We start from the raw sequence: 25,268 nt of genomic DNA, 5'->3' as shown, positions 1-25,268 counted from the left end.
AATAAATACATACATACATACATACATATATACACATAAATTAGCCCAGTGTGGTGGTGCATGCCTGTAGTCCCAGCTACTTGGGAGGCTGAAGTGGGAGGATCGCTTGAGCCCAGGAGGTCGAGGCTGCAGTGAGCTGAGATTACACCACTGCACTCTAGTCTGAGCAACAGAGCGACACTTTGTCTCAAAAAAAGAAAAAAAAAGTTTCTATACATGGCTCACATTAAATCTCTACAGGACAGGTCTGTGGTCCTCCATTGGAGAGGAAGTTCTCAGAGGGCAGGTACCATGTCTCCCCTGCTCTGCACCAAGCCTCATGACCTGCCCTCTGGAGGTGGGCAAGTGTCAGAGCTGGCTTCAGAGAGGCTTCCAGGGGCTCAGACCACAGTTCATTTCCATCATGTAAGGCCCTGATGAAGGCATAGCTCTCATCAAGGCACTCATTCTCTTGGGGGATCCTGAATGTTTCTTGGGCCTGATCACCAAATTGAAAGTCAGATGAGGAATCTTTCTCTCTTGCAGATTTCCCTTTTTAAGTAGCTCTAAGGATGCAAATGCCAGTTCAAATAATGATGAAGTTACCACTTTCTGGGTGCTATTTGCTACTAGCTGTGCTTATCCTTATACCACACTGTGGGGCAGCCATGAACTCCAAGGCACAGAAAAGGAAGTAAGGCTTAGGAAGGTTAATTTCTCCATAGTTAGAAATTAGTAGAGCTAAAATTCAATCCAAGACCATTTGACTTTCTTTCCATTGCTCAACACTGCCTCCTAAACTTGACCACTAAAGGATTACAAAACTCCACATATGAATTACACTCTGAATTCCTGGACCTCTGCTCACTCCAAGTAAGAAGCATAGCACAGAGAGCTGGAGGGAAGGCAGGTGGGCTGCTAGTTTTCCTTTGTAAAGGGTTGGGCTAGCCTGGCACAGCCAACAACTTATCCATGGCAGAAGGGCCCAGAGTGGACTCTTTCAGGACTAGGTCTTTGGGGTGGCCCCAAATCACACATGAGCTTAAAACCGGCCTTGCTGCAGAAGCAGAATGTACATAGGACTCACACACATTTAAAGAGCTGCATCCTTTAGGCTGTTCTCTATCTCCTAGAGTTAGAAGACTGAAAGCATCTCACATTTTACGTCTTAATTTTATTTTGATTAACTGTATTTCAATTTTAATTTGAGGGCCTGAGTCTCCCCAAATGAAAACCAAAGGGGAGGGGAGGGGTTGAGAGCCTTGGCCTGCTCTCCATCCTTTACAGCCCTCAGCCTGATTCCCTTTCCCCTGCCCCGAGTACCATGAGCTACTAAACATTTCCCTGCTTGATCATGACATCAGATCTGACTTCCTGAATAGTGGGGACTGAAGAAAAGGTTTTCATATTATCTAGGTTTTATATGTTTCCCCTGCATTCCTAATAGACTCCAGTCCTCCCTTAATGTGGATCACAGAAAACAAGGGCTAGTCCAGGTTGTAGAGACCACCAAAGTCAAACCCTTTATCCTGCAGAAAGACAGGTGCAGAGGTTTAGAGTCACGTATCTCCTGGCACAAACTCATAACTCAGTGCTCCTTCAGTTTCCCCAGCTCTAAACAGGAACTCAGAAGAGGGAACAGGGTAATTTTTATTTGTAGGTGTCAACACAAAGTTCAGGCACTGAAAGGGGGTTCATATAGGGGAAAGCACAGCACCAGGATGGCAGAGCTGAGGTCCATCCTGAGGCTCTGAGCAGGGGTCACTTTCCATCTGGAATGCCCCAGCCACAAGCACTCAAAGGTCATTAGAGTAAGTGAGTCACTCAGTTAAAGAATTTAAGGAAAGCATCCAAACTATGCATGCTCCGCTCTGTGAAACAGCCTGTTGGCCCTTCTGTGGTGTAGGGAAACAGGGAAAACAGGGCAAAGGGTGGCCATTGGCCCAGGTGCACCTCGCCCCCTTCTGGAACCTTCCCTGACTACCTTAATTCTCCATCTAGTGTCCCCTGAAAGCCAGATTGGGAGGACAGTCTTCTGAAAGAGGAGAAATGAGTCTGAGCCTTGATTTATAAACTTCCAGGCTTAGAAAGGCCGGGAAGGGTCAAGGGAACCTTGTGTTACTTCTGATGGGCTGACAGACCCCATGTCCTTCCTCATATCAAGGCTTTAAATATCAGCCAGGAATCTGAACTAGAGATATTCTTTCCAGTGGAGTGGCTTCAGCATGGCAGAAGGACACACTAGTAGCAAAAAAACATTTTACTTATGGTCCAATGCTTCTCCTGGAAGTTTTAAAGTTAACAGAATTTTTTAAAGTACAGAGCAGGGAAAAAGGCAAGAATATTAGGTTGGTGCAAAAGTAATGTGGCTTTTGCAATTACTTTTAACTAATATGTTAACACATTGATGTGTTTACTTCCTACATATTTTTCTGAGTTACATAATTTTTAATAATGAGCATGTATTATTTCATAATGACGCTAAAGATGATGTTAATTATGATAAACATTGTTCATTCATTCCTCAAATATTTCAGTATCTACCATGTGCCAGGAAGCTTTCTAGATGTTGGAGATAAGGCAAGGAGCAGAGAAAGTCCATCTCCTCCTAAATTTTCCATTTAGTGGTGCGGGATGAAGGAGACACTGCAGTGTGAGATGGTGATACGTCCTAAAAGAAAAACCTCGAGTAGGGTGAGAGGATGGAGAATCATAGGGCTGGGATGGTCAGGAAAGGGCCTCCAAGAAGTGGACATCTGAGCACAGACCTGAAGGATGTGAAGGGAATGTCAGGTGAAGGGCTGAGGGAAGGGCTCTTCCTTTACAGAAGGAACAGCAAGGGTGAAGGCCCTGTAGCCTTGCTCAAAGAAGGGCCAGAGGCGGGTGTGACCACAGTGTGCTGAGCAGGCGCAGAGTGATAGAAGATGGGTCTGAGAGCTAGGGAGGGGCCAGATTGGGTGGGGCTCTGTAAGACCATCCTAAGGAGTCCGATTTCAGCTGCAGTGTGAGAGGAAGCCAGGGGAGGGCTCAAGCAGGAGACAGGTGATACCTAGTTTGACAAACATTGTCTCCTGGATGCCTCCCTTGTTCGCAGGGACCACATCTCTCCCATTAGATTGGAAGGTCCTGAGTTCAGGGATGGGGTGTGTTTTCTCTTGTCAGTTCCTCCATCCTTCAAGAGAGGGCTAAGGCAGGAGCTGCAGGCCTTGGGGAAACAGAGAGCTCAGCTCCCTCCTGGACTCAGGCCTCCTGGAACTCACCTTCTACTGTCAACTCCACTGTCACCTGGCGAGCACCACTGCCATTGGTGGCTTCACAGGTATACTTTCCCCTGTCCTCCTCATGGACAGCATGAATCACAAGGCTGAAAGTCCCCCGGATGCCGCAATCCAGCAGAAAGCGGCCCCCACTGGTGATGGGTTGCCCGTTTCTGTGCCACGTCACCTGGGGCTCTGGGTAACCCCGGACCTTCAAGAAAAAGAAGAAAGGGTAAGAGCCTGTATTTCATGAGTATTCTCTCTGTGTCAGGTATCGTTCGAGTGCTTTACATGTGTTAACTCATTTAATCCTCATAACACCCCCATTTCATCCTCATTTTACAGATAAGGAAATCAAGGTACAGAGAGTTGTGGCAATTTCCCAAGGTCTCAAAGGTAGAAGGTGGCAAAGTCAGGCATCCTGGCTCCAGAGCCCACTACACAAATGACTCTCAAGCCCAGTAGCATTTTAGAATCATCTAGGGGAGCTTAAAAAAAAACACTAGTGCCCAGGCCCCACCTTAGACCGATTAGATTAGAATCCCAGGGGGCGAGGACTGAGTATAGGGATTCTAGACCAGTGCTTCTCACTCTAACATGCTAATGAATCACTTGGTGATCCTGTTAAAATGCATATTCTGCTTCTACAGGTCCGAGCTGTGGCCTGAGATTCTGCAGCTGGGACAAGCTCATGGATGCTAATGATGTTGCTGGTCCCTGGAACTCACCTTGAGTAGCAAGGTTCAGGACCCGCACTGCCCAGCACAGTAGCCACTGGCCACAGGTAGCGATGGAGCACTCAAAATATGCCCAGTGAGAATGAGTTGCACTGTAAGTGTGCATTACACACTGGGTTTCAAAGACAATACAAAAAAGGTCAAAATACCTCATAATTAAAAATATTGATTAGATGTTGAAAAGCAGTATTTTTGATATACTGAATTAAATGTATTAAGATTCATTTCACTTGTTTCTACTTTTTAATGTGGTCACTGGAAAAGTTACAACTACACCCAGGCCTTGTGATATTCCTGTGGGGTAGTGCTGCTCTAGACCACTCACCTTTCTCTAACTGTTGTTAGCAGCTGACATTTGCTGAGAGCTAATGCTAAGTGTTCAGCACTTCTGTAAGTATTTGGCTCATCTGAGTTTCCTTTTTTTTCTTTTTTTTTTTTTTTTTGAGATGGAGTCTTGCTCTGTTGCCCAGGCTAGAGTGCAGTGGTGCAATCATCTGAGTTTCACAGCAACCCAATCAGAGAGAAGACATCTCTCAAAAGAGGGGAAAATGCAGAGATAAATTCAAAGGAAATAATTCACTTTGAGTTTTAGAGAAAAGAAGTTCCCCAAGGGCCTTCAAACACCTGAAACTCAGTAGACTCTTCAGAATTAACACATCTTTGGAGGAGCAGGGTTCAGAATAGCTCACTAATGCAGAGCCAAGGACCCAGAATTGAGGATTTTAGCACTGGAAAATAGAAGGCAACATAGGAGCTTCCTGAGAACAAAGTTGTTTGCATTACGAAATGGTGGTAGTAATAGTTTTTATCCATGTATCCACTTCAAGAAAAGAGAGAATGAAAATGGATGAAGCAAAACCAAAATTTACTGAATGACCCCAAGATTGCATTTACAAAGAAAGGCTTCACTGATCTGCAGCAATAATCCTCCTCCCACCCCTCTGCAAGGTCACAGAGTCATGCTATATTGACGCATGTTCACACAGGCCTGGACATCCAAATACTGTCCCTTCCCTAAGCATACTAAGGGAGGAAAGAGCTATGCTAAAAAGTGTCAGTCGTTGTCTTTGGACTGTGCTCAGTTTCCTTCCCAGGTGTTCAGCCCCTAGCCCACCCTTAGACCAGATTCTCAGTAACCAGGATGCAGATTGCTTCCTAAGGAAGGAAGCCTTGAATAACAGGGAAAACTCCCAAAGTGAACAATCCCTCTTTGATTATTCCATACAGTCACCCCTCAGTGCCAGTTTGTGAATCTCACAAGACTGCCTTTCAAGCTTCAGTGAAAAAGAAACAATAATAAAACTCCAAATCAATATCGTCCATCTTATTTACAATGTCTGGAAACAAAAATATATCCCTTTCCTATCAAAATCTAAACTATACTCATGACAGAGACTGAGTACTTTGGAGGAAATCCTGAGACTCTGGAGTGGATTCCCCAAAAGACATGTGAACAACGCCTGAAGCCATTGCAGCCTCACCAAAACAAGTGTTCCAGACCTTAGGCTGAAATGTTGAAGGAGACCGCATCCATTGGGATACACAGGGTCTCAGCCACTGTAATATAAAATGGTGTGTTAACAGCTGTTGTCTCTGGGTGGTTAGGATTGTGGGTGTCCTCCTCTTTTCTCTTTAGTTAACTATTAGTTTCTGAGAGTTCTGCAATAGTACACCTGGCCTTTGCAAAACAGAAAAAAGAATTGTACTTAAAAAATACATTTCTTTTATATCAGTGTGCTGTATAATGAATGTATATAGCACATTCATTAATTTGTTGAGGGCCTCAAGGAATTTAAATCTAGCAGTGGAAATAGAAGAGCTATGCAAATAAATGTTATGCATGTTTGAAGGTGACAGAGGTCATGCACCCATATAAAATGTCATCTTGTGGCCCTAAAGGCAGAAACGTTCATGCACGGGAACATCAGAAAACAATTACACTGTTAAAGCATTCTTCTCATGTGAAACCCTTTCCTACAGAAGGAAGGCCCTCAGGACTCTGCATACAGTGAATCTGCAAACCATCATTGTCTTCTCCTGCACTCCATTAGGCAGGGCTGATCTACCGTCAGAAGATGATCACACGCAGCCTCCTATCAGCTTCAGAGAAAAAGAGTGCCAAGCACCTAGGAGGAGGTAAATCATTAACTGCGCAAAAGGCATCCTGGCATTCCATTAGTAAGCACACTGGCCCCCTGCAGCAGGGCCAGCTCTGGTGGCTCACTGGGCTCTGGGGCATCAATGATTAACTGGGGACATTGCAAACGTTCCAGACCTCAGGGACATGATCCCTCTGTCTCTTTCTCTTTTCCTCTCACTTTCTACACATACCCCAAGCCTACCTCTGAAATGCCCTCTTAAAATAAATATTTAGGGATTTGAAAATATGCTGAAACTGGCATCACTTAAGAAAGTTGCAGTTCACTATGATACTTTTACGGCACATTGGACCTGAAGCAAACGCAGGAATTTTTGTGACCTTTTCAGTTCCAAGGTCTGAATGATTTGCAACTTTAATACCTGCCCTCCCAATATGGAAAATCAATCCATGTTTACTGTCTGCCGCTACCCTGGGCTTCTGGGTGGTGAAGGAATAAGCCTGGGTTCACATCCTTGGGATGCATGACAACAGCCCTGCCCTCCCAGCTTGCCTTATCTGCTGTCATCACAGGCCTTCCACCAAGAAGTCACAGCAGGGATTTGTACAGTCAGGATCTTCATCGAGAGCACAGTAAAAACCCTTTGATCATGTAGTTTTCAGAGGGCTGCCATGTATAGACTCTTACCTGACTCTTGCAGCTATGAAGGACATGTCTTTGGTTTAGATACACAGAAGCAGAACCTCAGACAGGGCTTCAGAGACCGCTGCCTGCGAGCCCTCACCACACTCACAGCAGCTGGGGATGGGCCTAATGAAGGCACACGGGTGGGGCACCAGCAACATCCACAACAGCTGGCAAAGCCAGTCATATTACTGGGCCCTTGCAGCCTAGAAAAGAGGCCTGGAGAATTAGATGGTTTGCCATGATCACACATGGCGGCTTAAATGGCAGATTGGAGCCCATAATTTTGGTTTCCAGGTCGAGTGGTTGTCTCCATGCCTCATCGCAAATTCATGTTTTTTTTGTGAGGTAAGTTCTGTAGAACCAAAAGTATTAACAAGCGTCTATCTCCAAGAGACCCTAAATCCCTTAGAGGTTAAAGCAATAGCTGCTCCCCACTTTTGGAAAGTGTCAAATGGTTCACCAAAGTTATAATCACACCATAAGCAAGTCTTGGGCTACTCCCTTGGATTCTCAGTAGGACAGGATTGGTGCCTGCCAGGTGTGTACCTAAGACACCCCTAGGAGAGTCAATGTGGTACAGAGAGGCTAGCATGCAAGCCAGGGCCTGGCACACTCTGGGCCTGGCTTGGTGTCCCAGCTTTCTTGGGTTGTAATTCCTTCCTTTTATTAAGGAGGGAATTGCTTTTGATATCTAAGTTTCCTTCCATCTCTGAAGTATTATGGTTTTAAATGGTGACCCACTTAGCTTCTTAGGGAAGATTCTTTCCTTTCCCCTGCATTCTCCTCTGTGTCCAACCCACAGCCTTAGTACCCTCTAATCCTTCATATGAGAAAACCAAGTAACCACAAGAAGAAATGCTCACGAACATGAATAGACAGCCCTGAGTTTTCACCACAATGAGTTTTGGAAATGGCCCCAAAGAGGGTCACTCTAAGGAGAGAATCGTATTCTTGCCACAGTAACCACATTTAATTGGAGGTTGTGTTCTCGAACAAAAGCCGGTATCAAATAAATCAAGGGCATAACCAACAACTTGTCATAAAAATATAGTCACCATAACCCCTATAATAATTTTAAATAGTAAAACTGTGCTCCAGCTTCATAAAATGTCCTTAAAACCCTTTATGGCCTCAAAAGGCCTTTAAAAGGAATGAGGGCTCATTCTGTGCTTGCTGAAGGTTGAGGAGAAAGCTGAGCTGCAGGCAGCAGGCAGCCGCTTGGCCGCTGCATTCTACCTGCCTGTCTCACTTGAGAGGCAGTTTCCAGAACCTGGTGCTGCCTTGAGATTTACTTAATGACTAAAAGCAAAACATCTGTTGGAGCACTAAGTGTTTTGGTTTTGCTCTGATGTATATTAAGGGTTTTCAACTTATCTCCAGTTGCTTAGGACAGGCTACCATAGCCTGGGCTCAAAGCAGTGGCAGATCCTTTGTCCCCATAGCCCCTCCAAGACTCAAAGCCATATATCCATCTTCTCAAGCTTGGAGAGTAGCAGGAAGGGGGTGACTGTGCTGATTCTGCAGATCTCCCGCATGTCTTTTGCGTCTGGCGGGGCCTGGTACAGTGCACACACTACAAACCCACACAGCCGCAGGGCACAGCTGCCATGGCCCAACTGCAGACAGGTCAGATGAGTAGGAAGAAGGAACTGAGGCTCTACCCACGTCAGGGATGGAGGAAGACCAGGAAGGAAAGAAAGCAGGATTGAGCTGAGGCCAGGGAGAAAACAGACTGCCCAGCAGGGCACTGGGGATTGGGAAGATGCACCAAGAAGATATGAGCAGTGAGCTGAAGAATCTTTAGGGCTGGGAACAACAGACCCAAGGGGCTGTCAATGAATATTTACTTGATTGTTAAGTAACTGAATGGATGCTGGGAAAGGCTGGACCTGGAGGAGGGGACATTAAGGAACTCTTCTGGATGGACATCTCCCGTAAGCTGACAAAGTCTCATTCTGCAACACTGTCTATGTATTCATGATTGCTGCCTGCCTGTAGCACATTACTCTGAACTTCTTACCCTGTTACAAGTGTTGTTCCTCCTATGACAAAAGACTAGAAGAGGACTGCTGACTAAAAACTGAAAAATAGTAGGAAATAAAACCAATGGTGCTGAGGGATTCACTGAAGAAGAATCTATCTTCTTCTGCCCCATCTGCAAGTATAAGCTCACTCAGATAATAAATGGACATGGTTGCACAAAAAAAAAAAAAAAAGGAAAACATTAACACCCCAAACAAATCAGACCACAGAAAATGTCTATAAAACTTACCTCATGGGTATGTTATGAGGGTGAAGAGTGAAGGGTGAGCCAGCGGCATGGCATGACCAAGCTTCGGAGCCTGCGTCTGTGTCAGCAACTGGCACTCAGCCCCATAAGCAGGCAGGCACTTAATTAAGGCTTTGAATAATCCCATTGCCAACAGTCAAAAGCCTTAACTGAACCCACAGAACCCATCAGGAAGAGATCATACCAGCTAAAAACAGCAATTAGTGAGAGGCTTAAATGGCTGGGCACTCCCCACCCCAAGCCCAACTTGTAAACCAGTGAGGACAGAAGTGCTTCCGTGGAAATTAAACCAGCATGCAGAGAATCGTTCCTCTGAATGGCTCAGCAAATGCCATGTGGGTCTCCAGGGACAGATGCTCAAAGTCTCTTTCTCTGTGATCAGCCACTCTCACTTCCTATGGCATGCTTTCTTATCCTATGACCCGAGACATAGGAATCCCTGCACCTCGACATCTGCAAGGCTGACGACTTGCTTCTGTCACTGAAAACACAAGGCAAGTTATAGCTCTGTAACTGGGGGTTACAATTCAAGCCCTTGTGGACCGCTTAATCAAAGGTTGCTTTTATCTAGACCAACCTTATCAACACATGCAACTTTTTGATTCCCTTTTCAGGATATAAGCATCTAAAACCCTTTGGAGAAGCCCAACAAAGACATAGATTTTTATTTTTTATTTTTTTTCTGAGACAGCTTCTCACTCTGTTGCCCAGGCTAGAGTGCAATGGCACAATCAGCTCATTGCAGCCTTGAACTCCTGGGCTCAGGTGATTCTCCTATCTCAACCTCCCAACTGGCAGGGACTACAGGCATACGCCACTATGCCCAGCTACTTTTTTGTACATTTGTAGACATGGGGTTTTTCCATGTTGCCCAGGCTGGTCTTGAACTCCTGGGCTCAAAAGATCTGCCTGCGTTGGCCTCCCAAAGTGCTAGGATTATAGGTGTGAGCCACTGTGCCCGGCCAAAGACATAGAATTTTAAGTGTAATGGGCAACCTCTCATGTTGATACTTTCCTTATTCCCCTAAATGCATTGTTTTCATAGCAAAACAGGTGTCCTTCTGGTTTAACTCCCGGCCCTTCTGGGACAGCTGTGGGGCTCCAGCCTCTCCGGAACCTCTACACAACACTTTGGGATTCTGGCTGTACTCTCTCTCGCCATGGGTCTCCACGGATACCGTGTCTTCAGCTGGACGAGCAAGCCCGGGAGATCACTCTTCTGTGGCAGCTCTCCAGTTTCTGCTACCAAATTGAGATGCACTCTCAGACATATTAAGTATTAATGAGAGGCATGTGGCATTGCAGAGGTTTAACAAATTAATGCTGTGGTTTGGCATGGTTTTGATTTGCTAGGCTCTCCTGCCTGCCAGTGTAAGGAGCATTCCTCTCCTTTGGAGGAAGTGCCCCCTCCCTTTCCACCTATTATGTGTGAGACCCAGTGGGGATGCCAATTGGTAAAATGCCTCCTGGCTAAAGCACTTGGTCTCAAACAATGGGCATATGTTCCAAGCCAGTCAATGAGAGATCTTCCCTGCAATTTTATCTTTGAATACTGAGAGACCAAAGCTCTTTTCACAGAGACCTAAAACTCGTAAGATATAAGACTTAGGTTATCTGCAGTCATTTTCTCCCAACCCCCATTATCCATTTTCTTGCCTTCTCCCAAAAGGCGGAAGCCATCTGGAGAATAAGAGCTGATATATACAGTGAAGAGAAGAAATGGAGACAGAGTTGACAGAGTTGTAGTAGACTCTGGACCCACTCAGGTATATGAGACAATACATCTCTTTTGCTTAACCCAGCTGGAGTTTCTGTCACCTGCAAAAAAAAGTCCCACCTACTTACTTCAAGAAGGTATACGGCCTTTGGAGTCAGACAGATCTACGTGCGGATGTGGGCTGTATCAATCATCAGCTGCCCGACATTGAGCATGTTACTTATTTGGCTCTGAGTTTACGTAACTGCAAAGTGGGGATGATACCAGAATCTACTTCCATGGAGATGTATGTTTGGATGTATGTATGTATGTATGAGACAGAGTTTTGCTCTTGTTGTCCAGGCTGGAGTGCAATGGCACAATCTCAGTTCATGGCAATCTCTGCCTCCCGGGTTCAAGTGACTCTCCTGCCTCAGCCTCCCAAGTAGCTGTGATTACAGGCATGCACCAGCACACCTGGCTAATTTTGTATTTTTAGTTGAGACGGGGTTTCTCCATGTTGGTCAGGCTGGTCTTGAACTCTCGACCTCAGGTGATCCACCCGCCTTGGCCTCCCAAAGTGCTGGGATTACAGGCGTGAGCCATCACGCCCAGCTGAGAAGTTTACAGTTAAATGAGATAGCACATGTACAATACCACATTAATAGATTCTAAAGGTTAGACTCTTCCTCTCTTCTTTTCTTCAAAGTCAATAATTTTTTTTTTTTTATAATGAGGTACCCTAAACTCCATTTCACTCCCAGCTTTGTTAATGGCATGAAACTACTTCTGCCCTAAGAAATATCAGAACATATAAACTTCTGGGCTTGGTATACCTCATTTTACACAACTTGTATTCTTAGAGACAACTTCAAGGCATCACACTCTTAACTAGGTAAAAATCTAACACTTTAACTGAGAACATTCTGCTCTGGTTGAATTGGCTTATTATTTTTATTTAAAGACCGAAACCCAATTTGAAAAGTGATCCTTGTTTTTATGTATTATTAAAAAACACATTTTAAAACAAATATCCAGTCTGCAGTTCTACTGTGCCATTACTCCACTCCCAAAATACCATTTGAGCCTTGGAGACAGACACCATCCCCTGGATTTCTGCCTCACTGACTAATGCAGCCCTGGAATTTCAAGAAGGATGGGTGAGTGTCAGGAAATAAATCTGGAAATAAATCTGAAATTTTTAGCCAGTCATGATTGGACCTGGAGACAGGGAGAGACATACTTCACTGGCAGTAAGGATGGAGCAGAGGGCGGCTCCCCAAACAACACAGACTATTACCCCTCCATGAAGACTCAGACACTGACCACAGATTGTTCTGTCTTATTTTCTGACAATTTCTGTTTAAAAGCAGGGACGGGCAAAAGTGACCTGAGGTTCTCAACACCCTGAGAACATCATGACTTGGCTTCCTTGGCTTTGTTTCAGAATTTCTGGTCTCTGCAGCCTGTCTGTGTGACCCAACACCTGCTCCACGTTGGGTCGGAATCCACCACACAAAGCATGCATTCTGCTCAGACTCTCCCAGGTGGCAGCTGTGAGGGACGGAGTGGAGCAGGTGGGGCTATGAAAGCAGGATCTTTTATGCCACCTGCATCCACATGGCCAGGAGAGCATCTCTGTGACTCTGTTGGAAAATACCTGGCACAAGTGGCAGACGCAGCCTCATGAAAATGTCCCTTTAAGCTCGAATGTCTGCCCCATGTCCCGAGCTGCCCAAAGGCATCATGATTTGCATAGAGAATCATGTCAGAGAAGGAATCAAAGTTGTTCCTCATGCCATGTTAGTGTCTGACTGGTCGTTAGGCTAAAAAAACAGATCTTTATTAAAACATTTTTATTCTCGACTAGATGTGGTGGCTTACGCCCGTAATCCCAGCACTTTGGGAGGTCGAGGCAGGTGGATTGCCTGAGGTCAGGAATTTGAGACTAGCCTGGTCAACATGGTGAAACCTCGTCTCTACTAAAAATACAAAAAATCAGCTGGGCGTGGTGGCGGGCGCCTGTAATCCCAGCTACTCGGGAGTCTGAGGCAGGAAAATCACTTGAACCCGGGAGGCGGAGGGTTGCAGTGAGCCAAGATCACGCCATTGCACTCCAGCCTGGGCAACAAAAGCGAAACTCCGCCTCAAATAATACATATATTTTTATTCTCACCAAAACACCCATACATGGTAAAAAACGTGAATTGGTACTATAAGTCATAAGAACGCAGGCTGCCCTCCCACTCCCATTTCTACTTCCTTGAGGGCAATCATCTTCAACGCTTTTAGTCATTTCTTCTGATATTTCTTCCATTATTCCTAAACAGTCTTACACAACTACTAGTTTATTCTCTTTTCTTTTTTTTTTTTTTTCTTTTTTGGAGATGGGGTCTCACTTTGTCACCTAGGCTGGAGTGCAGTGGCAGATCTTGGCTCACTGCAACCTCTTCCTCCCATGCTCAAGCGATCCTCCCACCAGAGCCTCCCAAGTAGCTGGGACCACAGACACATGCCACCATGCCTGGCTAATTTTTCATATTTTTGGTAAAGATGGGATTTCGCCATGTTGCCCAGGCTGGTCTCGAACTCCTGGGCTCAAGCGATCCGCCCATCTCGACCTCCCAGAGTTGCTGGGATTACAGGTGTGAGCCACCGCACCTGGCCTACTTTATTCTTTTTATGCATTATCTCTGCTATGGTTTGAGTGTTTTTGTCCCCTCTAAAGTTCATGCTGAAACTTAATCATCAATGCTACAGCATTAGGAGGTGTGGCTCACGAGGGCAGAACCTTCATGAAGGGATTAAGTGCCCTTTAGAATAGGGCTTGACGGAGGTAGTCTGCCCCTTTTTGCCCTCCTGCTTTCCACCATGGGATGACATGGCATTCATTCCCTTTGGAGGATGCAGCAACAGGTGTTCTCTTGGAAACAGAAAGACTGGTCCTCACCAAGTGGTGCATTGATCTTAGACTTCTCAGCCTCTAGGGCTGTGTGAAATAAATTCCTCTTGTTTATAAATTACTCGGTCTGTGGCATTTTGTTATAGCAGCACAAACTTTAAATGGACTAAGACAATCTCTTAAGTTCTCTATATGGAATGTGAACTTCTAGCTCTCAAATCTGCCCCCACATAAATCCATCCCTTACCCCCGCAAAATGACATTACACATTGACATGACAAAAATTGTGGTCTTCACTACATTCTAACTTTGCTCACTGCCATGCCACATAGTATATTACAAGAAATATCTTGAACTTTTTATTTTCCTGGAGTTAATAACTGCTTTACTTTGATTTCCTTAGTTTTGTAAGGACTCCAACTTCTTAAGAGAACCATAAATTCTTCTCAGTAATGGTCAAATGCCTCAGATAATTCATCAGTTGCTGTTATTGTTTTCTCCTTTAGAGATATCCCTCCTGGAACATTTTGTCATCCTCCTCTAATCTAAACCGGATGTTTTCTGGGCTTGATGCATAGTGGTCCTGGAACATTCCTTCACCATCCTCTTGGAAATTTCTCATTCTATGCCACCATTCTGGTAGAATACCATTTCAGTAGTTTCCTAAGAATGAACGGATGGAAAGTTAAAAATTTTTAGATCTGGCATTTCCAAAAGTATCCACATTCTACCTTTATACTCAACTGACATTTTGTCTGGAGATGGCATTTTAAGTGGAAACCTTTTTTTTCTTCAGAACTCTGAAGATATTGCTTCGTGGCATTTGAAGGCAATTCTGGCAACCAGTGTTGCTGTTTGAGAGCGATAATGCCACACTGACTCCCTGATCCATCATCTGTGACCTATTATGTGTGTGAGGTTGTGTGTGTGTTTTCCTTTCAAACTCTTAGAATCTTTTCTTCATTTTGATATTCTAGAATTTCATGATGACCTGACTTGGCGTGGGTCTTTGTTCACTGTCCGTCAGACCGTTGGTAGATACTTTCATTACTGGCAATGCATGTCTTTCAGTTTTGAGGAATGTTTGTGTTTTGAGAATTCTCTCTCTACTGTTTTCCTTGATGTTCTCTTCATGGAACGCCCATGAACTGGACGTGAGCCCTATTAGACTGACCTACATTTCTTTTCACACTTTTCCCACCTCAGTCTTTTTATTCTCTCCAGGAGATTTCTTTGACTTTATTTTCCAACTACTATATTGAATTTATTATTTTGGCTAGTATTAACTTCAAAAAACCCTTTTTCAATTTTTCAAAATTGTTTTGAATTGTCCTCTCTTCTTGCTTAATGGACATAACATCTTATCTCTGAGGTGAGAGAAACTTCTTTGAAGTTCTGTTTCCTGTAGTCTTCTGTTTCTACTTGGTTCCTTGTTCGGTTCTTTATGTCTGTTCCATAACAGAGGATTCCCTTGGACATCCGACGATCCTTTACTGATTTTTCCTGTACGTAAGTGAGGAAATACGAAGTTCCAGGTGTACAGATGGGACCTGTCAATGTGTCAGACCTCATGGTAGAGGGATTGAATATTAAACATCAACATCAATATCTGCAGATCTTCTCCCTTGAGATGATCAGTTTCCATAAAAAGGCATCTTCCTAGTTGCTGCTTTGGTGGTGTGGGGTGGAGGGTGGGTACAGCAATGAAGTCTGTCTAGCAGCATTTAGTACGCTGAGTGAGGGAAGACCAAGGTGGGGTGGGAGGGTGAGTTGGTTATTTTCCACATGCTGACTTTCACTCAGCCCCTCTCCCTTTTGAGTACAGCGCCTCGCCCTGTCTGCAGCTGTACCTCATGTCCAGGACATGACAGCTGGTCAGCTTCGGCCTCTCCGTGGAGGAGCTTTCGGTCTCCTTGGGTATACGGGAGGAGAGAGGCCTGGGGCATGGACTACAGGGGGGACCCGGGGCCTCACTGCTCCTTATCAGACCTTTCATCTTCCAGCTTTTCAGCTTCACTTTGCAAACTAGGCTCTGGAAGTATGTCATCTTCCAATTTCTCAGCCTCTTCAGACATTTTCTGGCACAAACAGGCTTACTTTCATCATTGCTCACTCCCCTAACCACAGGCATAGTGCAACAGAAGACTGAAACCCAACTCAGCCAACCATCTATTCACATGCCATCATCTACCAGTTTGTTCACATCTCTCATTTGCTGTTGTCTCTCCTCATTCTCTCTGTCCTCATAGGTTTATAAGTTTTCATTTTCTTTCTTTAAAAACTCATCTTAAGGACACCATTATTTAAAAAAAAGCAACAGAAAATAACAAGTATGGGCAAGGACATGGAGAAATTGGAACCCTCGCACACCACTGGTGGAAATGTAAAATGGCAGAGTTTTTCAAAAAATTAAAGTTCAATTATCATATGATCCAGCAATTCCACTTCTGAGCATATACTTAAAATAATTGAAAGCAGGGACTTGAACAGAAATTTGTACATCCAAGCCAGGTGTGGTGGCTCACACCTATAATCCCAGCCTTTGGGAGGCTGAGGCGGGTGGATCACCTGAGGTCAGGCATTCGAGACCAGCCTGGTCAACATGGTGAAACCCCATCTCTACTAAAAATTCAAAAATTAGCCGGGGGTGGTGGCGCACACCTGTAATCCCAGCTACTCGGCAGGCTGAGGCAGGAGAATTGCTTGAATACAGGAGGCAGAGGTTGCAGTGAGCCAAGATTGTGCCATTGCCTCTAGCCTGGGCAACAGGGTGAGATTCCATCTCACAAAAAAAAAAAAAAGAAAGAAGGAATTTGTATACCCACATTCATGACAGCATTATTCACAACATCCAGATAGTGAAAGCAACCCAAATGTGCATCAACAGATAAATGGACAAGCAAAATATGATATATGTGTATAATGGGATATTATTCAGCCTTAAAAAGGAAGGTTATGTGGTTTGGCATTACATAGGGAAAAATTTAAAAAGGAAGCAAATGCTGACATATGCTACGCTGGTGAACCTTGAAGACATTATGCTAAGTAAAGTAAGACGGTGACAAAGGACAAATACTATATAATTCCACTTACGTGAGGTACTTAGAGTAGTCAAATTCATAGAGACAGAAAGTAGAATGGTGGTTGCCAGGGGCTAGAAGGAAAGGAAGTGAGAAGTTATTGTTTAATGGGTATGAACTTTTAGTTTTACAAGGCGGAAAGGTTCCAGAGATAAATGGTAGTGATGGTTGTGCAACAGTGTGAACGTACTGAGTGCCGCTGAACTGTCCACTTATAAATGGTTAAAGTGGTAGATTTCATTTTATGTATATTTTACCACAATAAAAATGTCAGTGAGACAATATATATAACTCCATTTCTGAACTCTCTGTTCTGTTTCAATTAGCTATATGTTTATCCCTTTGCTAAATGTTACACTGCCTTATAATAAATAAATCAGACCAAAGCCACCTCTCTGTTTTGAAAATTTCCAATGAGTTCTCATTGTGCTTTGAATATGACCTGGTCTGCCTATTTCTCTCCACCCTCATTCCCCCTTCTCTGGCCCATGATCACACAGGCCTTTGCTCCAGGCCGCCCAGAAGTGGCTCGCAGCCTCAAGGCCCACAGCACATGCAGTCAGGGCTGTGGAAGAGGCGTGTGCTGAGGACCATGGGAGCACAGAGGAGGGTGAGGGCTGTGAGTTGTTGCTGTGAGTTGAGCAGGAAGGTAGAACCACTTCTTAATACAGCATCTGCCCCAGGGGAGCAGCAGTAGGGGTGACTTATAGGGCTGGGGCTGGTGCCTAAGGGTTTGTAGGGAAAGGGCGAACCCAGTTTGCACTAGATGCGAGATGGCTCCCAATAGCCCTGCCCACCTTAGGAGGGCTCCTCGGAGACCCCAGGTTGTGAGCCAAGGCAGATTCTAGGTCATGCCAGCACATAAACAGCTCCTGCTGAACCAGAGTAGCTCTCCTCAGCCACTTCCACCTGAACTATTGGCTCTTGCCAACTTAGTTCCACAGGGCACCGCCCTCTCACAGGCTATTGCTCAGGAATTTTAGGGCAATGGCCCAGGAGTTGCAGAAAAGAAAAGAAACACATAGCAACAACCCTCCAATCAGGACCCATTGTGAGCAAGCCCTGCCTGTGGTTGTTCTCTGGGTATTTGTTGGTGGCCTGCCTGGGGGCTGGGGAGCACCAAAGGGGTCAGAGTCCTGGTTCAAAACACACATTTAAAGCAGAATTAGACTTCCCAGTCCAAGCCACTGAAATCTCTTTTCTAAAGAAGCATCTGGAAAAATGGAGGGAAAAGCTGCCCAGTTATGTAGTAAAAAACAAAACTCAAACTTTCCTTTCCCCCTCCCACCAGCGTCCCTTTCAAGTCTGTGATCCTCAGGGAGGAAGGATTGGGAAGAAATGGTGGGGGCGGGGAACCAGCTGAGCCACCGTTAGACAAAAGCAGCGGGTTGAGAAGCCGGCAGGTAGGGCTTGGTCTCAGTACAGACAACTGCTCAGACCACCCAGCTCAGAGAATTTCAGAGGCAGCGCAACCCATTCTTCTTCTGTTAAAAACAAGTGCATAAGGCTGGGTGTGGTGGCTCATGCCTGTAATTCCAGCACTTTGGGAGGCCGAGGTTGGCAGATCACCTGAGGTCAGGAGTTCGAGACCAGCCTGGCCAACATGACGAAACCCCGCCGCTACTGAAAATACAAAAATTAGCCGAGCATAGTGGCTTGCGCCTGTAATCCCAGATACTCAGGAGGCTGAGGCAGGAGAATTGCTTGAACCTGGGAGGTGGAGGTTGCAGTGAGCCGAGGTTATGCCACTGCACTCCAGCCTGGGTGACAGGGTGAGACTCTGTCTCTAAACAAAAACAAATGCATGGCTGGTGCCGGGGCTGCCCTAAGGCCTTTGCTGCGCTAAGCACATTAGCCATAGTGACCTCCAGGTCTGAGGAGTGGGGAAGAATTAAGGATGGGTGGGTAGCAGTCCCATGGGGGTGTCAGGAAGTGACAGGGAGAAGTACTTGCTAAGGATGAATGATGCCTGTAGATGCCTTCAGGGGAGGGGGCTGCTGAGAGAGGCCCGGTGGCTCTTGAGAAGATGACTTTATTTTGTGTTGTTAAAAGGGTCAGCTTTGGGTTAGATATTGGAAGGGTCTGCAAACTTGTTACACTCTAAAGAGTCCTCTTCAGCCTAAGAGAGCCTGGACTCCTACCATCACCATTTGGCTTCTAAAGGAGCCCCTAGGATCTGGGCACGCTGACCGAACTCCTGGCCTCTCAGCAGCAGCTTCTCACAGTGATCACTTGGCTGACACTGCTGCCCAGCAGGGCTGTTGCCCTAGAAGCGGAGGGGAACCAGGACAGCCCGCAGCCCAAAAGAAGCAGGAAGGTCTGGAGAGCCCTTCGCCCCCAGCTGCAGGATGCAAGCATGAGAGCAGTGCTTACTCCAAAGCCTTTTCTAAGAGCTTTACAATTGGGTCCAGGGTCAGGGTCCCATTTCCAAGCTTGATGTTTTTCCCTTCCTTTTGCTGGACAGGGGGAAATGAAAAAACCAATGTTTCCCTGGCCCTCGGCTGCGTCTTCTGCCCCTGGGAAGGACTGCCACCAAATACAGGTGAGGGCAGAGTCAGAATTCTCAGCACTGACTGCTCAGCTATGTTACCTGAAGGGAAGACGCATTCAATAAGGACAGCCCTGACCTGAATGACTCACCCAGACCCTCTCTAAGGCAAAGACCCCTAACCCCATGCAGGGCTCAGGCCACTGCTGCTCCTGGCCCCTGGCCACAGTGGACCTAGTTCTGTAAATATACCCAGAGATTGGGTAATGGGGACTCAGTTCTACCTCTAAGTAGGTAGTATTTGCTTGTAAGTCTGAAAAATAATATTCTAAAGCCAGGGCTAAATGCTGGTACAATCAATTTTTACTTACTTCCTTGTCGCAAAAGGAGATCATCATAGTTCTATTTCTATTTGTCTATGGGATGTGTCCTTTCGAAACATCTTCACCATACACTGTCTGGCTGGCTGGTGAACAGGATAGGGGCCTTAGAAATGTGCACTGCTGGCAGAGCCAAGCGAGGAGCAATTCCAAAAGGCCACACCAGTGCACTCGTCGCCTCTCTGCCTGCTCCTCCAGGACCACTTGCTCTGCCTCTAGAGAGCCTCCCCAGTTACGCTGGCTGCCTCTGATCTTGCCCTGCTTTCACCTTGCAGCACCTACACTATTACCTACGGTGATCATGTGTTAAAAATGAGTGCATGCTGATCTGATCACAGTGCACACTACTTAAAATCAGGCCCATCCCAGAAAATCTGAGACAACTAATCACCATGACATCACCTTCCACATTTCTCTCTGCCCTACACCAAGCACAGGACCATATTTTCCATTAAAAAAATCAGGACACATTATCTGACGAGAGATTTACGAGCAGCCTCCAGGTGCAAGAAGGAGTTGGTGCTATAAAAGTTTCAACATCAAAATACTGGAACTCCAAGCATATTTGGATGACTTTACTGGAAAAATGAGAATATTTTAAACCAGAATGGCTCATGACAATCTGAGGTGACAGCCCTTATGCCAGTAACACGGGTTATGTTTTTATTCATTCCAGCTATATTTGGCACAACTTACTGCAAGACTGTGACTTACTCATGAGAGGGAAACAGGCATTACACCTATTCTGAACTTGTCTCCACACTCAGCATGGCCACTTCCTTTTGGCAGCACTGAGTGGCTAGCTGACTGATGTCTCTCCCTCCAGTCTTTATATCCCAGCCTGGGTGTCACTTCAGAGACACCTTTGTTGATTTCCCAAACTAAGTCATGTTGTTATGCTCTCATTGCACCCCGGGATTTCCTTCAGTGGGCCTCATCACAGCTTATAATTCATCTGTGTGCACAGTTACTCCTGCCTGTCTCATGCACTAAACTGTAACTGTTTGTGGAAAGAGCTACAAAGCTTTGGCTCACCAGTGAACTACCAACTCCCAGTACAATGACTGGCACATAGTAGGTGATCAATAAGTATTTTTAAATTAATGTCATGGTCTCTCTGGTAGGTCCTAGGACTTCCTATTTCTCTTTTGTTGAACATTTTTATTCTGTTGAATTTATTACTTGAATGGACTACAAGGCTGCTCACGAGTACTAAAGTTGGCATTAATCCTGGGAGTATACATATTGGCTGATAGAATCAATGTTCTAAAAGAACAAAGTCAGGCCGGGTGCAGTGGCTCATGCCTGTAATTCCAGCACTTTTGGGCTGAAGTGGGTGGATCACCTGAGGTCAGGAGTTCGAGACCAGGCTGACCAACATGGTGAAACCCCATCTCTACTAAAAATACAAAAAAAAAAAAAAAAATTAGCTGGGTGTGGTGGTGGGCACCTGTAATCCCAGATACTTGGGAGGCTGAGGCAGGAGAATCGGTTGAACCTTGGAGGCAGAGGTTGCCGTGAGTCGAGATCATGCCATTGTATTCCAACCTGGGCAACAAGAGCAAAATGCTTTCTCAAAATAAAATAAAAGAACAAAGGTCCGAATCAAGATATATTAGGAGAGAATATGTCTTGTGAAGGTTCTAAATCATCAACTAGACAAAATTAGGGTGGAAGGGCAGCTCACATCAAAGGAGCCAAGCATGAGTCTTTTAAACATGATTTAACCTTAAGCCGTATTAACAGAGCATGGTGTCCACACAGGGAGTGGGCAGTCCCATTCCACATGGGCATCACTGACGGACTGCATCCAGGTACAAGTGCCACGTGTTAATAGGATACTGAGGAAGGGGCTCATGTTGTGTGAGGGGATGATGCCCAATGTCCGGCTGGCACCTGGCAGGTGCTCAACAGATGTTTATTGAAGGAACATAAAGTTTAGTTTAGTTGAGGGAAGTTGGTCTATTTAGCCTGGAGTAAAACACACCAAAAGGAGGGCACATCTGTCTTCAAATATATGATGAGCTCTTGTATAAAAGTCTACATGCTATGTAGTGCCAGAGGACAGGCCAAGGAGAAATGGGTCCAAAATTCTCCAGAGGCAGATTTAGGTTCATATAAGTAAGACCAACAATGCCTCAACAACCAAATGGACCAACTGTGACATGGTAGATCCCCGTCCCCAGAATGTTCATAGAAGGCTGGAGAGCCGTCTGGCTGGGATGTTGTCAGAAGAAGCCTCCCTACCCTCTAAGATGTCTTACAACCCCAATCCTAGTTTTCCAAGAATTTCACGGAATTGAGTGTATAAAGGTGAGAAAGACTATGGAATAAATATTCCATTTCATACTGTAAATAACCTTTGTGCTACAAATACAGAGCTTGGAATGATCTACTCCTTGAAGGTTTTAATGAACTCATCTATAAAACTATGTGGATCCAGAACTTTCTCAGGATGTATTTCTTCAACTGTTCCAGTTTCTTCCACTGAACTTTTCAGGTTTTCAACTTCTTTTTAAGTTAATTTTCTTAGAAAAGCATCTACTTCTTTCAATATCTTCAAATCAGAGTTTACCCTGAAAATCTCATTTTTATTAACTACAGATCAGTGGTTAGAGTCCCATTTCCAAATGTTAGGTGTACTTTCTGTTTTTCTTTGAATGGCCTAGTAGGGTTGGCCTATTTCCTATTTCTAAGACCAGTCCTTAAGTTGACTCCTAAATATTGTTTTTCTCTTTGTAATAAACTCATTTCTCCTTTTATATAAATGTTTTGCTTCTGCTTTCCTTTGGCTTGTTCTAGCCTTTGATTTTATGAGTTGAATGATTGGCTCACTAATTTTTAGTAACTTTTGTTCAGTGATAAAAGCATTAAAGGCTATGCATATACAAATGCTCCTTAATTTATGATGGCCTACATCCCAATAAGCTCATCCTAAGTCAAACATTTTCTAAGTTGAAAATGCATTAAATATAGTGACTCATCAAACATCATAGCTTAGCCTAGCCTCCTTTAAACATGCTCAGAATACTTACATTAGCTTACAGTTGGGCAAAATCATCTAACACAAGGCCTATTATATAACACAACATTGAATATCTCATGTAATGTATTGAGCACTGAAAGTGAAAAACAATGGTTGTGGGGGTACTTGAAGTACAGCTTCTAATGAATGTGTATCATTTTTGCATAAAGTTGACAATGTATAAGCTGAACTATCATAAGGTGGAAACCATCTATACCTCTGATTTTGGCTTTAGCCAATTATAAACTACTCAAAAGTTAAAATTGTTTTCATATCTAGTAGCTATTACCATTAGGAAAGGTATGCACACACACTTCACCCAGGAAAAAACTTAAGAAACATGAAGATCCTATATAATTAAAGTTTCAAAACTTTCTAAACAACATGTGAGAAGTCTTCGATATATAAAGAGAAATACTTTGTTCTTGTATTAAAAGTAACCAGTAGGATTATATGATTAGATACGGAATGTTAAAAAGCTACAATTATTAAAACCATTTTGGTTCACATATTGACTAATGAAATAGTCCAGAAAAATCCTAAAACAAACTCTATACATAAGACTTCAGTACACAGTAAAGCTGATCTCAAACTAATGGGAAAAGAATAGATTATTTAGTAAGTATGGATAACTTGAAAAAAAATCCTATTCAAGATTTCTTCCTCACATTATACACAGAAACATCCATTTTGATTAAAATGTTAAAAGTAAAAAAAGCTAGAAGAAATGTGGACATAATCTTAGAGATTCCAGGCATGATACTAATAGTGGAAAGCATAAAGACATGTGACCATTAAAATTTAAAATTTCTGTACAAAAGTAAACTTAGGGTAACAATTAAAAGGTAAACACATTAAAAATATTTCAAATATATATGTAAAAAAGGTGAACATTTTTAAGATATAAAAAGTTTACATGACTAAATAAAAAGAACACAGAAGGAAAAAAGTAAAGGACAGGAACAAGAAGTTTCTGCAGTAGTAGCCAAACATATAAAAATGTTTAATTTAAAATTAATCAAGCAAATATAAAATAAAATGTGATATTTTTCATTTAAAAATGTGTTAATAGGTAAAGGGATAACTAGTGCTTATGAGTGTGAGAAAATTACATTCTTACACATTGCTGAAGGGAGGGTAATAATTTAAACTTCATTTTTCTTACCTATAAAATTAGCATAGTAATGTTGACCTTATAAGGCTATTTTTAACAATTTGGAAATAGCTATCCAAAGACTTAAAAAGATTCAATACTTCTATTTCTAATATCTCTTAGGAATTAGCAAAGATGTCCATGAAGATGGATATAAGTTTAATTTATTTAAACGATTAAATATTAGAAATCAAAATATCAAAAACATAGTCTATTTGAAATAATTATAAGACCAAAATACTACATAACTATTAAGATTTATCTTGAAGAATTTTAAAGAACATGAGAAAGCATTAACTAAAAAGGGGCTGGGCGCGGTGGCTCACGCCTGTAATCCCAGCACTTCGGGAGGCCGAGGTAGGTGGATCACGAAGTCAGGAGATCAAGACCATCCTGGCTAACATGGTGAAACCCTGTCTCTACTAAAAATCCAAAAAAAAAATTAGCCAGGTATTGTGGCGGGCGCCTGTAGTCCCAGCTACTCAGGAGACTGAGGCAGGAGAATGGTGTGAACCTGGGAGGTGGGGCTTGCAGTAACCAAGAGCGCGCCACTGCACTCCAGCCTGGGCAACAGAGTGAGACTCTGTCTCAAAAAAAAAAAAAAAAAGAAGTACTAACTAAAAAGGCAGCATATAAAACCAGTTACTTAATATCCATAATGTAACTTTTAATAACGATATACTTTTTCCTTGTTACAATAGAAAAAAAATACAAAGGAAATCTACCAATGTGTAAATAGCTGTCATCTCTGGATGGCGGGATTGTTTTCTACACTGTCTGTATTTCAAATCTTTTAAAGTATGGAACACATTTTACTTTCATGAACAATAAAAAAAAAAGTTTTAAAATTTTACTGAAATTCAAATTATGCAAATTTACTAGGAGCACATTTTTAGAAAGTAAATAAAATGAGAGACTGGCAGTGACTAAATGTCCCTTCGAAGTGAAAGAATAAGGGAGTGGCATGCCATATTTGTCTTTAAGAAAAGTCAGCTGGAATCGACATGGTTGGTGAGTAGTTGGGATAAAACCAAATGGGCTTCAGCTATAGCAAAGCTAGCAGCCTTCCGATAGAAAAGCCTCTGCAGCAAAGGAGGGTGAGGCTTCCAAATGGACATATAGGAGGGCTGTGCTTTGAACAGTATCCTCATTCTCTAGCTGGTGCCCAGCAGGACAGCTGGGAGGACTTCAAAGGACAACACAGCCCATCCATCACACATCCAGTAGGCAGCCCACACCCCTGCCATGAAAACGTTGCACTGGTTAACTCATCCTGCAAGAACTCAAGTCAGCGGCTAATTTCAAAACCTGGAAGAAATACTGACTGGTGGCCTGGCAAATTCCTAGCTTAACTGGTTTCAATCTTAGAGATGGAGCCCCAGGCTGGGCAGAACCACTGCCTGTCCCCAGCTGAGGCTGCCAGAGCCTTTGGCAGGGTCCTGGGGCTGAGCTCAGTCCACTGAGACAGCTCTGGGGCATGGAAAAGCAAGGAGAG

General features: G+C 44.0%; 1 protein-coding gene across 1 annotated transcript in view; it reads right to left on the bottom strand.

Annotated features, from left to right (window-relative positions):
• Nucleotides 1-25,268, bottom strand: part of MYLK (myosin light chain kinase) — a 226,897-nt gene that overhangs the window by 142,213 nt on the left and 59,416 nt on the right. The window contains exon 3 of the mRNA XM_011971548.1: nt 3,240-3,447. Within this exon, the coding sequence (XP_011826938.1) occupies nt 3,240-3,447 (208 nt within the window). The remainder of the gene's footprint in view (nt 1-3,239; nt 3,448-25,268) is intronic.

Source organism: Mandrillus leucophaeus, unplaced genomic scaffold (genome assembly GCF_000951045.1).
Source record: "Mandrillus leucophaeus isolate KB7577 unplaced genomic scaffold, Mleu.le_1.0 Scaffold123, whole genome shotgun sequence".
NCBI lineage: Eukaryota > Metazoa > Chordata > Mammalia > Primates > Cercopithecidae > Mandrillus > Mandrillus leucophaeus.
Note: the sequence above shows the minus strand (reverse complement) of the source record. Positions and strands in the feature narration are given on the sequence as shown.